Below are 12,631 nucleotides of genomic sequence, written 5' to 3'. Positions count from 1 at the left end.
TGGGCCCGCCGGGTCCCCCCGCCGCCCGGCACTTCCCACAGCCCGGGGTAAGCTCGGCCCCCACCACCGGCACGGAAAAGGCAGCGAGAGGAGTAGCGGCCGCCTCGGTTAAGGACGAGCACGCCACAGCACAGAGATGGACCAAAACGTAACATAACACGAAATAAACCGAAACAATAAAGCCACAGGAAGTAGGACAGGGCTCCGCTGAAGAAAGCTGCTGCCTGTGGAGTTTTGGGAAGGCTTGTTCGGAACCCCCTCCGCAACTTTGAAAGAGTAACTGCTTCCAAAGCATGAGTGCAGAACATGCTGGGGAGCATCAGTGACAGCCTGCCCAGAGCCTGAGACGCTGATCAGAGTTTGTACCCCAGTCTACGTGCTGGGTGACATGCTGAGGGGTAGAGACTGCAGTCCAACAGTGATAAAAAGAGTAGCAAGTAAGTAGTACCAATTTACTTAGTCTTGCCAATAGAAAAGTTCAAAACTCAGGCAGACAGACTGTAGCATATGCTGTTGCACAGAGCATGAAAACCACGCACTTGAAAGGAGTGGGACACAGTTCCCTGTAATAATAATCCAAGAACTCAGTCAAATCCCTTAAAACTGGTGGAAGCATCAGCGTGATGAGGCCCTTTTCTTCCAAATGGGCTTAAACTGATCAGTACACTTAATTTCCTATTTTTCCTAAATAAAATAGTAAATTTTCCTATTTAAAATGATGAGCCATCGGGAAGAGCAGCCGAAATTGAAAATGATGTGGCTATGCTTTGACCACTTGCATTAAGCAAGCCAAAGGAATACGTGCAGCTCAAAACCTCTATAAAATAATCATGGCAGCTATCACCAGTATTCCCAAATGATATATATTCATGTTGTGCCGCACTGGTGAGCTCTATTAAGAGTGTGTCGTCACTGTCTCCATAGTAACTATATTTCCAAATAGAAAACAGCAAAGGGAAATAAAAAACAATAGTGTAATGTGGAAAAACAGATACACACTAGTGCTTATGGATTTTTATTTGCCCATTTTTTTTCCCAGGAGAATGTGTATTTCAGCTGCATCTTTATCACCCATAACACAGCTCTCTTACACCATGATACTAACATCACACATATCCTACCTGTCAAATTTTGTGTTTGTGAGGCCAGTCCTTTGAGCCATTAAACATTAAAATGGAAAATGTGCACGGGTTAAATAGAGATATACGATTTATCTTCAGCTCAATCATTCTGCTGAGTGCAGCAGGGAGCTCAGTATTAATAGTTTCCCTACTTTTATTCTAATTCCCTGTCTCAATAATGACACTACTATTCGATACAGGAGTCTGCTTGAATTCTCTTAGAGAAAACAGTATTTACAAATCTCAGGCAGCAGAAACAAGTGCTTTTGTAGTGCTGAGACTGGCTGCCAGTTCTGTTTCCATAGAAATGAACATTCACTTGCTGAAAAATGGGGGGGGGTGTTTTAAAGAATCTCCTCCAGTTTGGAAGGCTACATACAGTTCTGGTGGAGTGAAAGGGCAAAACTAGCGGCACGTATAAGATATTGCTTAATAGGCAAACATCCTGATAAGATTCTTTTAATATGCATCATTATGAATGTAAACAAATCCCAAGGTTTTCACAGCAGCTCAGTCATTCACGTAGTTCACATTAAAGAAATGATCTCTGACTTTACTATACATGTCTGAGAGTAAAAAATAAAAAAATCAAAGGTCAGCTGGAAAGGCAAGCTAGCAGTGGGGTATTACTTAAGGCTATAAGCCACTCTCATCAAGCAAAATCACTAAGATTCCTGCCCGGTTCCCTTGTTGGACATGGTACCTCCTCATATGTTGGCTTTTGATACTCCCAGTTACATCCTACCCCAATTATTCCATCCGTAAGTGTTTGAATGTGCTTTCCATCTCATCTACCCTCCAAGAGGATGTGTCAGTCCCTAATGGTAACTTGTTCTCCTCCTCCTCTTGTATCATTCCATCGCAGATCAGATTCAATAAAAAGGTAACACAAGAAAAAAAGGGACTGTTCTCACTAGATCCCCTCTAGCACACTCAGAAGTGTAAAATATTAAATCTACCAGTGTGCTAAAGTGGCAGGAAGGACAAATCTTCCTGTCCTACCTGTATTTCTCCCACATACCTAAGCATACCAACACGATGTTTTTTAAAACTCTCAAGTGTTAAGTCATGTCAGTACCAACATATTTTTTTAAAATATGTATTTTTTTTGACTATCAATATAGTATGGAAAACATTTTTGTACTCAGGTTGTTTAAAGCTGCAAGCTTTGACTCTTTATTCCTTTTTTTCTTCCTAAGTACATGCTGGATAAAAAGGCTGAACAACTGACGTTAGTATCATTTGATGAGAGAAACCTAAGTCACATCTCTGGATTCTCAGAAACTAGGTCAACACACCAAATATTCACTACCACAGCAGTGTCACTCAGGACTATGAAGAAGATGACATCTTCCAAGGTTGTATTAACAAGTTCCTCCCTATCCATCACACACCAAACAGGACCCCCCCATCAGTACAGTCACCCTACTTCGGACAGTAACTCACAGGGCAAAAAGCCATTCCTTTTGTTGTTAAGAAAATTACGGATTTTGAAAACTCCACTATGGAGTTTAATTATATTAAAACCAGTTGAAGTGTTTCTGTGCTTTCCACCCCACCTCTGCCTTCCTCCACTTTGCAAAGACAACCCTATTCCCCACCCCCACCTTCCCAAACCCTACTACAAAATAGCAAAAGCACACAAAAAAAAAGATCCTCAGCACTTTGTATAAAAACAGATGTATTTAGGCACTAAAATTTGTCTTTTATCCAGAGATGTTTGATAAAGCTCCTGAAAGAAAAGTTGGAACCAAGGCTATAGGAATTCAACAGTAACTTTAAATCTACACCTGCAAGCAGTAAATACAAATTGTCCTTCAGAGAATAATGAAGCACAAAGCCAAGATAAAACACTAACAATGGAATAACATTGAAAAACTGCCTAGATGGAAGCAACAGATGAACTAGGTTTAGGCAAAAATGCTGAAACCAACGTATTAAGAGGGATTCTGTCATTCATGGTACCAAAACAGAACTACAGTATCTTTTGCACAGAAATTGCCAACTACAAGACAAAATACATAGTTTATATTGTCACAGATCAGCATTAATATTTGTGTTTGGCACATGAGATAAAAATCACTTCAAAATAAACTTTGCTAACTCTCTTAAAGGGAGACAAAAAGGACCAAAGTGCTATGTTAACTAGTGGTATATATATGTGTTAACTAGTGTGGTGTATATATACATAAATATATTTAAATTATTTCCATGCTTATTTTCCCTGGTGTGACTTTCTCTGCTCTCCTGAGAACTACCAACAGAAAAAATACACATATAAAATGCATCTCTGAATCTCTCAAACTTATGAAACCTATGCAGCTGTATTAATGTTAAATGCAAAAGTTAATGGTTTACCCTTTCATAATGAGTAAATTTACAAGCTAACAGAACATAAACATTTACATTTTTATGTAGAGCATTTTTCCCCAGATTAGAATGCTTTGGGTTTTTTTAAAAATACAAATTTTTACAAATCAATTTTTAAGTGTTCAAGAATAGCAATGTTTTATTTCTAAGCAAAATGCAGCACAGAAACTCATACGTCAAAGAAAAGGCTACAAAAACACTTTCCTTTGAACCTGCAGTCACTTCTGTTTTCACACAAGAGTGACAAATATTTAAAACAAAAAAAGGTATATTTGAATATATTAAGGAATTATATACATTCATCAGGTGTTTCTACTCTTGAACAGTTACACTTTTTAAATATAGCAGACCATAATTAACATAGTTACTTTGAAAGACAAATTAACATGAGAAAACTCTTCCCAATAAACAAGATCTATTGATTCCTTGGAGAAGACAATGAGGCTTCCAAAACTGACTATGCTAAAGCCACTGCCACAGCACCTCCTTTGTTTTGCTGTTATGTAACATTTTTTTTTTCATATTAAATTTTCACAGTAAAAATACTGTAGCAAAAAAAGCAGCAGGAAAAAATAAGGACTATGCGTAACAGGTTATCTTTTCTTTAAATACACCAAAATAAGGAGCTCAAGCTCAATGAAGTCTTAACTTCAACAATTAAGCTGCCTTTGAATGCTGCAGTCTCCCAGTTCTATAATTTAAAGCTCCATGTATTACAATCATGATGCATTATTTTAACAGAGAAGATATCCAACACACCCATCACTAAAGTACATTTTTCTCTTAGAAACATACTAAGGATAAAGGTTCATCTGATCTTTTTTCCCATACATGAACACTTTTTAGCATTCTTCTATCCTCTTCTGAGCACATCTGTAACTCATTAAATATTCACTGCTTGTTTCTGTGCAGTTTCAACACCTTTTCCAATTGTATTCTGACCACAATCCAGAAAATACTTCCAGTAAAGTGTACAAGCTTGTTTCACCAAGTGTCTCATTTTCTTAGCATTTACATGTTTCCACACATCCATCTCACATTGATAATGCTAGCATTTAAATATTTATCTTTCATTAATCTAAAGCTGATTAGAAATATATGATCTTTCATACTCACCACTGACGTTGCTTAAAATCATATTGTCTGAGTTTCTTATTTCATCAAATTTTGCAAAGATTGTTTGCAACCTATAAAGAACAAAAACAACAAAGGATTTTTATGTCTCTGAAATCCCACTAGCTACTGGTAAAAACAGAAATCACTTTATTAGCATATATAAAGCAGCAATGCAGAATAGACAAGGGATTAAGTGTATGAAGAAACAATTCCTAAAGGATTCCTCTTTAGCTGAACATCTTCACAGAAATGCATAGAAAACCAAGTAAACTTAGCAAAGAACAAAAATTGAGTACTGTTATTAGCATGATTAAAAATAACCTTCTAAAGTTCAGGTTCAGTAACAGCACATATTGGTTATATATAGTATATACATGTATTTATTCACACTGAACAAGAGGTTACAATTTAAACTATGGATTATTCACTCAGAAGAAAAAAAAAAAGGATTGCTATTTAATTTGTTCTAACACTATTACTCACTTTCTTAAAGGATTTTGTTCCACAGAATTTCCTCAGTTTGGTTATGAAAAAGAGCTCTGTGGCAGTTAGCACTTCCACAGCAAAAAATAATCCCCAAACAACAAAACTTTCTTCTAAACTTAAGATACACTAAACACTTAAATGTGTCCAACCCGTACATTGATTTCAACTGTCACAATAGAGAATGTGCTGCAAAAGCTTTGCTACATGTAAACAGCAAACAAACAAAACTCCAAATAAACAAACAACTCCACAATCCTAGATTTGCAACCTAGTCTCACAAGGCAAAAAATGGTGTTCAATCAAGAAAGTTGGCAAAACACTTCAACAGCCCTTTCTCATCACTTCTGCTGAAAACCCAATAAAAGCAGTGCAAGTATCTCCCAGAGAAACATGACCCAATCCATTGCATTAGCAATAAAAAATAGATTTGTACTGACATAATACATTGTTCAGCTGCAAACAATTGAGAACAATTTATTGCATTTCTCCAAAGACTTTGCATTTTAGACTACTTGGAATATGGTAATATTTAACATGCACATGGGATTTTTAGCTCCAGGACTGTCAGGACTGAATCCTGATTTTAAATGAACAAAGTTATGAACTACAAATCACCAAAACTGTACCTGTCTCTGAACAGGTACAGTTCAGCTACATCAGAGAAACTAGAGACTATACCACCCAACTCAGAATTTCATAAAAATTTGCACTGAAAGGCTGTTTTTGCAAGTTACAATCCAAGCTATTTTGTGACAAACTAAAAAAAAACGGGTAAGAATTACACCCAGGTATGAAAAGTCTCACAAGGAGAAAAGTCAAGGATGCACAAAGATTTCACTTTAACATTTCATTACGCACACACCACTTTTATGCAATGATCCGTGTAGAGAGGCAGTGCACTGCATAGTCTGTGTTCCCTGAGACTTGCATATCCCTTTCACTCACTGGGACCTCATTTATCTAATAATGAAGAATGTGATAAAATAATGAAATGCAGACAGACAATAGCATAGAAAATTTGAGCCTTCCCCCCCCCACCTCTGCAACAATTTAGGACTCCCGTGATGCACTATTTTTACTTTCCAAATACTTCAAAGCAATCAGTTACAGAGCAAATTTGTCCTGGACTTAGTAGGCCCACAACAAGTACAGATCTCCACAAAAAGGCCTAACCTACTGCAAGCATCTAAAACAACACAACCAAAAATCTCCTTAATAATTTAAGTCAATAACCCCTAACACAAACCAGCAGTTACTCTACCATCTCAACTTATCTCCAAACTACATGTAGCTCAGTAGTAGTTTGGCTAATCTTTTCCTAGCATACTTGCCAGCTTGTCTCTGGAACCTATTATCCTTTCTCTCTTTTGCACTACCATTGCATTTCCAACCACTGCTGCCACAACAAAATGTCTGAAATGGCAGCAATTGACAAATGTCACTGTTTTATTATTAAACCTCAAGCCTTTTAATGAAAAGATCAATTTTGCAAACCAAAGGCAAATACATAGCGAAATGGGGTTTTCTGCACTTCAACTTGAAAAAGTAAAACTTTTGAAATTAAATGCTATTTGAGTACAAGAATTTACTAATGACACATGAAATCCCATTAACATACTATGTGCTTTCAACCGTACGAAGTGAGAAGTTCACATGAGAATCAATATGTATAATAATCCATTAGGCCATCTTGCTTTCATAACAAGAATTTAATGTGTTTGCCTCATATGTTTGTGTTTATCATGGATTGTGAGTTCCCCTCAATAGTGCTGGATTCCATAGCAAACACTGCATTAACAGCTCACCTAGTTAATGAGGAAGACTTAACACTACATCTGAAAGGCTAAAACTGTCCTCCCAAGAGAAACTGAACACAATTAGAGATTAACAGATTTGCCTTAAAATGTCACTTTAATTTTTATATCCTGTAAAGCTGATGTTATCCATTTGGCACAAATATTTTAGGTAAGATTTTTTTTTTAGATAAGATTTTTTTCAAAAGACAAAAAAATATTTCCTGCTCTTTTGAACTTTGTTTTCAAAAATGCTTCCCTGAGTGTTTTAAACAGAAGCTAAAAGCAAAATGCTTCCTTATAAATATGTTATAATAATATACATGTTGCCTCTCACTGTGGACAAACATTTGATAAAGTATTAACTATAAACAATAAGAAAAATGTGCTTGTCAGCACGGGACGCTATGTTGTCAGTGGTGCAGGCTGGAGAACAACACACAGTACTGCCACTCCTTCAACTTTCAAAGCCTGTCTTTATGACCAGAGGCACACTCTACAGTATTTGTCATAACTGCAACAACAACAGAAGAGTCCATTATAACACTGTTGTCAACATGGTAAAGCACTACTGTAGAACCAACCCTCTCTTTAGAAGAGTTTACAGCATCTGTAACTACTACTTAGCAAAGTCTCTCACAACAAGTTTCTCCCTCCCTCTCCTCCTACCCTGCTCTTCTTACTACCTTCTTCTCTTCTCATATTTCTTCACACAGTCACAGGCAGCAAGGCAGTATGGGCTAGAGTCTCTAAAATTATTGCAACCACAGTCAATTTAAGAATGTTTACAGGAGGTTCAGCTCCTGGCAAAAGAGAGCCTGCCAAGAAGAATCCAAGAAATTCTACAGGGCTGGATGAAGACCAGTTTTACAGGAAATAAAGAATGTTCTTTGAGAAGAGATGCATTATTACTCCTCCATCTCATATCTGCAAGTCCAACTCTGGATGTGGCAATCATAATCAATCACTGAAGTCACCACATGACACTGGTAGACAGAAATACTATCTTCTTTTCCCAAAAAGGCATGTACAGGTCTTCCACAATTTCTCGTATAGACATGAAAATCCCCATTGACAAAAACCACATTTGAGACAGCAGGTACTTCTGGATGGGCTGTCAGTGAATGAATGAATGCATGAAGTTACAGCACTTTAAATGGGGGCTCCTGGCAATGTGCCAAACCCTCTCATCCAGCAGGTGACAGGTCTCTATCAAAATATTAACATACTGTGGTGAGGATGGGCAGTGAGAGGAATATATACATACCTTGCTAGGACACAGCTTGAGCTGACATGCACACACACGGAAATATGGATGCTCCCATAGAATGTGCACACCACCTCACACTGAAAAGCTGTTATTCATTACCATGCTTGAAGAACTTCAACTGTTTGTATGACAGACAGAGGGGTATACCTAAAAGTGTGGACCTTGTGGTGAAGAGGCAAAAGAGCACCACTCCCCTATCAACAGGAGAAGGAGAAAGAAGAAGAATGGGCAGTAACTAGTCTTTTTTTATATCCAAACTGAGTCTAAAGCAGGAAATGGCCCATATGAAACTCTGCAGTTATTTCTCCATATTTTTCCCTTCCAAGAAAAAAAAAACCAAAACAAATCTTGAAGACATGTGTCCACATCTGGACACACAGATGGACCTCATCTTCCACTTGAACTAGACAGATAAGAAAAATGTGCATACCACATAAAATGTGGTATTCAGAAATGCATACCTCAATATGCTTCAACATTTTATGAAATGAAGTTGTGGCCCTAGACATAAGAACTAAACAAATGACTCTTTTTTTACATTTCTGTTTCTCAAGCAACAGTGGGGAAATTTGTCAGATGAATTCCTCAAAAACAAAAGCTTTTAACACTCAGACTAAGTAACTGCTATCCAGAGCCACATATACTATTTCCATTCAGGGAAGATCAGCCACACAGATTCCATACTGAAAAACATTCAGTTTGGCCCATAGAGAACAAAACCTCTTCAGTATTTTTGGCTCACTGAACAATAAATGTAACATCCACTTTTGGTATTCACAAATACATTAACACTACTACTTTCAGGTCTGACACCAAAAACTGTCAAACTCTCTGGCAGCAATTATAACAAAAGGGAAAACATCCAAATTTCCAACCACTGACTTCATGATTCTGATTGTTCTGGAAAAGGAACGAGCTTCAAGCCAAAAGCTTAATAATATTCTGAGATTTCTGAGTTAAAAAATAACAAATAGAGGAACTCACTAATTGTATTTATAAACAAACTCACCAACTAATCTCAGTAAAGAGGAGAAATGCACTGAAGAAAAATAAATAGCAAATAAGTAGACTTGAACTACTTAAGTAAGATCCCATATTTTATTCATTACTTAGATTCTGACAGGTCCAGTAAAGCCCTGTAGAAAATCCACTACTTTCCACAAAGGCAAGCCCTACCAGGTTCAGATTACAAAACCTTTTAAGCCTACTATTATTAAACTACTGACTGTATTTGGCTTTACATAGACACAACATGTATATACCATTTGCATATTTAAGGAAGTTGAACAATTTCTCAAAACAATGCTTGATTAACTTTCCTGCCTTCCCTTCAGCAGACAGGAGCTCTTATTTTTAGAGCTCTAGGATAGAGTGCATTCAAGCAGCAACACACAGCTCTGTAATGTGTAATTTGCTTTGCAAACTAAACAAGCCTACATTCTATTGATTCATGTGTACACCAAACACTAAAGTAATAGATTTTTCTTCTAATAATTATGTTTACATGTAATTTTTAACACACTGACTTACAGTAAAGGAGCTGCAATGCAGTTCTTTAAGGCTGAACTCAACAACTGAAAGCAGTCGTGTCTGAACTACAGATTATCTGTAATACTTAAAACCCTTAAAACCTACCCAGACACACACACACACGAACAGATTCCTCTCAAAATAATGATACTCTACATCAAAGGTTTTTTCCCCACATATCACAGCTCCTGCATAACTACCTGAAAATTTTACTGCATATAAGCAAAGGGAAAACCTCTGACAAGCCTGGGGAAAGAAATGCCTTAAATTAGGTCTGCCTCTGAAGGAACAACAGTCTGAGCTACCACAAAGCTGATCTGTCTTTCCTGAGCTTTGTCAAACGCCTTCTTAGTTGTGTGAAGGAATAAGAAGGGACTACAGGAACTCTGCTTTCTGTCAGAGATGGATGGGACAGAGAGTCTCATGGCAAACTCAAACAAATCATAACTCCCCCCTTTATCCCAACCTGAAACCTACTGCAGAAGACTCAGCACTGACACTCAGCTCATGTACCATTCAACACTAGTTCTGACTGTCAGGTGCAAAGCTGTTTGAGATTTAGTGGCAACAACCCATTTAACATGCACCAAGTAGAGTCCTTCTTTATGTAAATGCAAATTATACAACTATGCTTGCTTTCAGATCCGGGGGAATTCTGTATTCAGCTGATTCAGACAGTAGAAACAACAACTTGGCACCTACTGCAACTAAATTAGAAGCTGTTGATTGTCCTGAGGATACAAAGCACCTATGGTGTTTAATCCTATTTGGATCCCAAGATGTACTCGGCTTGTATCACATGGAATTGTAAATTGGTGAGTACTGAACTTAAAACTTACAGTCAGACCCAACATTCATTGCAAAAAAGCTGTGTTATCGCACTCTTTTATTTTCTGTTCCAAAAGATGTCCGAGGCTCTATCTTAATGCATGGAAAATCTCGGAAATGTTCTACTTACTTGCTAGGAAACTTAATTTTTTGAATTGTAGTAATAATATGGCCCAAGCTTCTGTGGTAACCATATAATCCATTACTTGTCTAAAAACAAGACTATCATTAAGAGAATGTGTACAACTTCTCATTCTCGTAGGCAGGGTAAACTTGTGTCTCAACAGGCTGAGCTTTACCTGGAACGTGAAACAATAAATTCAACACCCTTCTCCCATGGTGCTTTGACAGAACTGTAGAATGGTTTTGGATCATCCAGTTCCAACCCCTCTGTCATGGGCTGAGACACCTTTCAGTAGACCACGTTACTCAAAGCCCCATCCAACCTCACCTGGATCACTGCAAGGGACAGGGCATTCACAGCTTCTCCGGGCAACCAGCTCCAGTATCTTACCACCCCCTCACAGTAAAGAACTGCTTCCTAATATTGAACCTAAACCTAACCTCTTGCATTTTCAAGCCCTTGCTGCTGGTCATATCACTTCCTTGTAAGAAGTCCCTCTCCTGCTCTCCTGAATGCCTTCTTTAGGTATTGGAAGGTGCTCCTAAAGCCTTCTCTTCTCCAGGCTGAACCATCAGCCTGTTGTCAAAGCAGAGGTGCTCCAGCACCCCCTCAACTAACAGGTCAATGTCCTCCTCATGTTGGGGGCCCCAGAGCTGAATACATATTTTGATATATTATCAAGCTGTATTTTGCTATCCTAAAAATGACCATTAAAAACTAGGGCTTCTGGATTTAATGAGGCACTCATCTGATATTCTCTCTGACACCAAGCAGAAGACATATTCAGCTTTATCAAAATCAAGAAGTGAGATGAAGGTGATGATAAAGTGGTATATTAATATATAAGGGGTTCAAGTTCTGTCTAGCTTTCCTAATTAGTCAAAAGTAGAAACAAAACAATGGCTGATTTTCTTTCATATAAACTCATCAACAAACAACACAGTCAGTAACATCATACTGAATAGCAAAGCTAACTTGCATATAAAATAAAAATTACAGTAATTTTAAAACAGCTTTTAGTGAGTTTAAAATTAAGATAATAAACAGTAGAACATCAATGGCTCAGAATTACAAAACCAGAACAGCTAGCTCACCTTCCAGGAGGAATTCCTCTTTTTGTAAGATCTATTCGTACTTTCTCTCCCACATGTCTGTAAACCTCTACAATGGCTAATATGGCAGCATCTCTCACCTGTGAAGACAGTTTAAATGGTTAATTTCAGGGTTACAGAAACCAAAACAACATTTGCTGACAGGCCACTAATCTTACAGTCTCTATGGCCCTGTATGCCAATTCAGATGAAACACCGAGGATGAAAAGCAAAGGAAATACAACTGTTACATCAAGATGGCATTTGTTCCAAATTAGAGCATCCCCAGATGGTAAAAAATCCTAGAAGTAACAGCTTTAGAGGGAATTTCTGGGTCTGACATAAGAATAGCATTTGTGGAAAAAACATGCTTTATCTAGGACTTGCTCACAGCAGGCAATACTTCCAAAAGTTAGCTTCTGCACTCAGTCTTGACATTTCATCTTGCTTTCATCTGTTTCTACACACAGCAAGGTCCTTTGGAAGACTAAGACTGCCCACAAGAGTGGACCAAAGCGATCAGTATTTTCTTTACTTATTTCAACTGGAATCAGATGGCATGACATCAGCACAAGAAAGGGAACAGGGCAGGACAGTAGAAGGGGAAAGAACAGTTAAAGAAAGGAGATAGAGTGCCTCTTTAAAAATTTTAAACCATGGTCAATCACAATAAAAACTGCTAAAAATGCATTTTAGTAAATACCATTACTCTCTATAAAGAATGTCTGGAATGACTTTAGTATTGTTCTTTGCAGCAGTTCAAACTAAACACACAATTGCTCTAGCAAGATGTGAACTACGTCTTTATTAATGATCAGCAAAACAGGACAAATTCTCAACAGAATTTCTGTAGAACAGAGCAGTGCTATGCAGTACAGAGGAGACAAGAACTTTGCTGCATT

At 37.6% G+C, this 12,631-nt stretch overlaps 1 protein-coding gene across 37 annotated transcripts in view; it reads right to left on the bottom strand.

Annotated features, from left to right (window-relative positions):
- The window catches only part of CLASP2 (cytoplasmic linker associated protein 2), a 145,963-nt gene that overhangs the window by 103,942 nt on the left and 29,390 nt on the right, over positions 1 to 12,631 (bottom strand). For all 37 annotated transcript variants that reach the window (XM_015617030.3, XM_015617031.3, XM_015617033.3 and 34 more), the window contains exons 6-7: positions 11,733 to 11,830; positions 4,608 to 4,678 (exon numbers count right to left, since the gene is read on the bottom strand). In XM_015617030.3, the coding sequence (XP_015472516.1) occupies positions 4,608 to 4,678; positions 11,733 to 11,830 (169 nt within the window). The remainder of the gene's footprint in view (positions 1 to 4,607; positions 4,679 to 11,732; positions 11,831 to 12,631) is intronic.

Source organism: Parus major, chromosome 2 (genome assembly GCF_001522545.3).
Source record: "Parus major isolate Abel chromosome 2, Parus_major1.1, whole genome shotgun sequence".
NCBI lineage: Eukaryota > Metazoa > Chordata > Aves > Passeriformes > Paridae > Parus > Parus major.
Note: the sequence above shows the minus strand (reverse complement) of the source record. Positions and strands in the feature narration are given on the sequence as shown.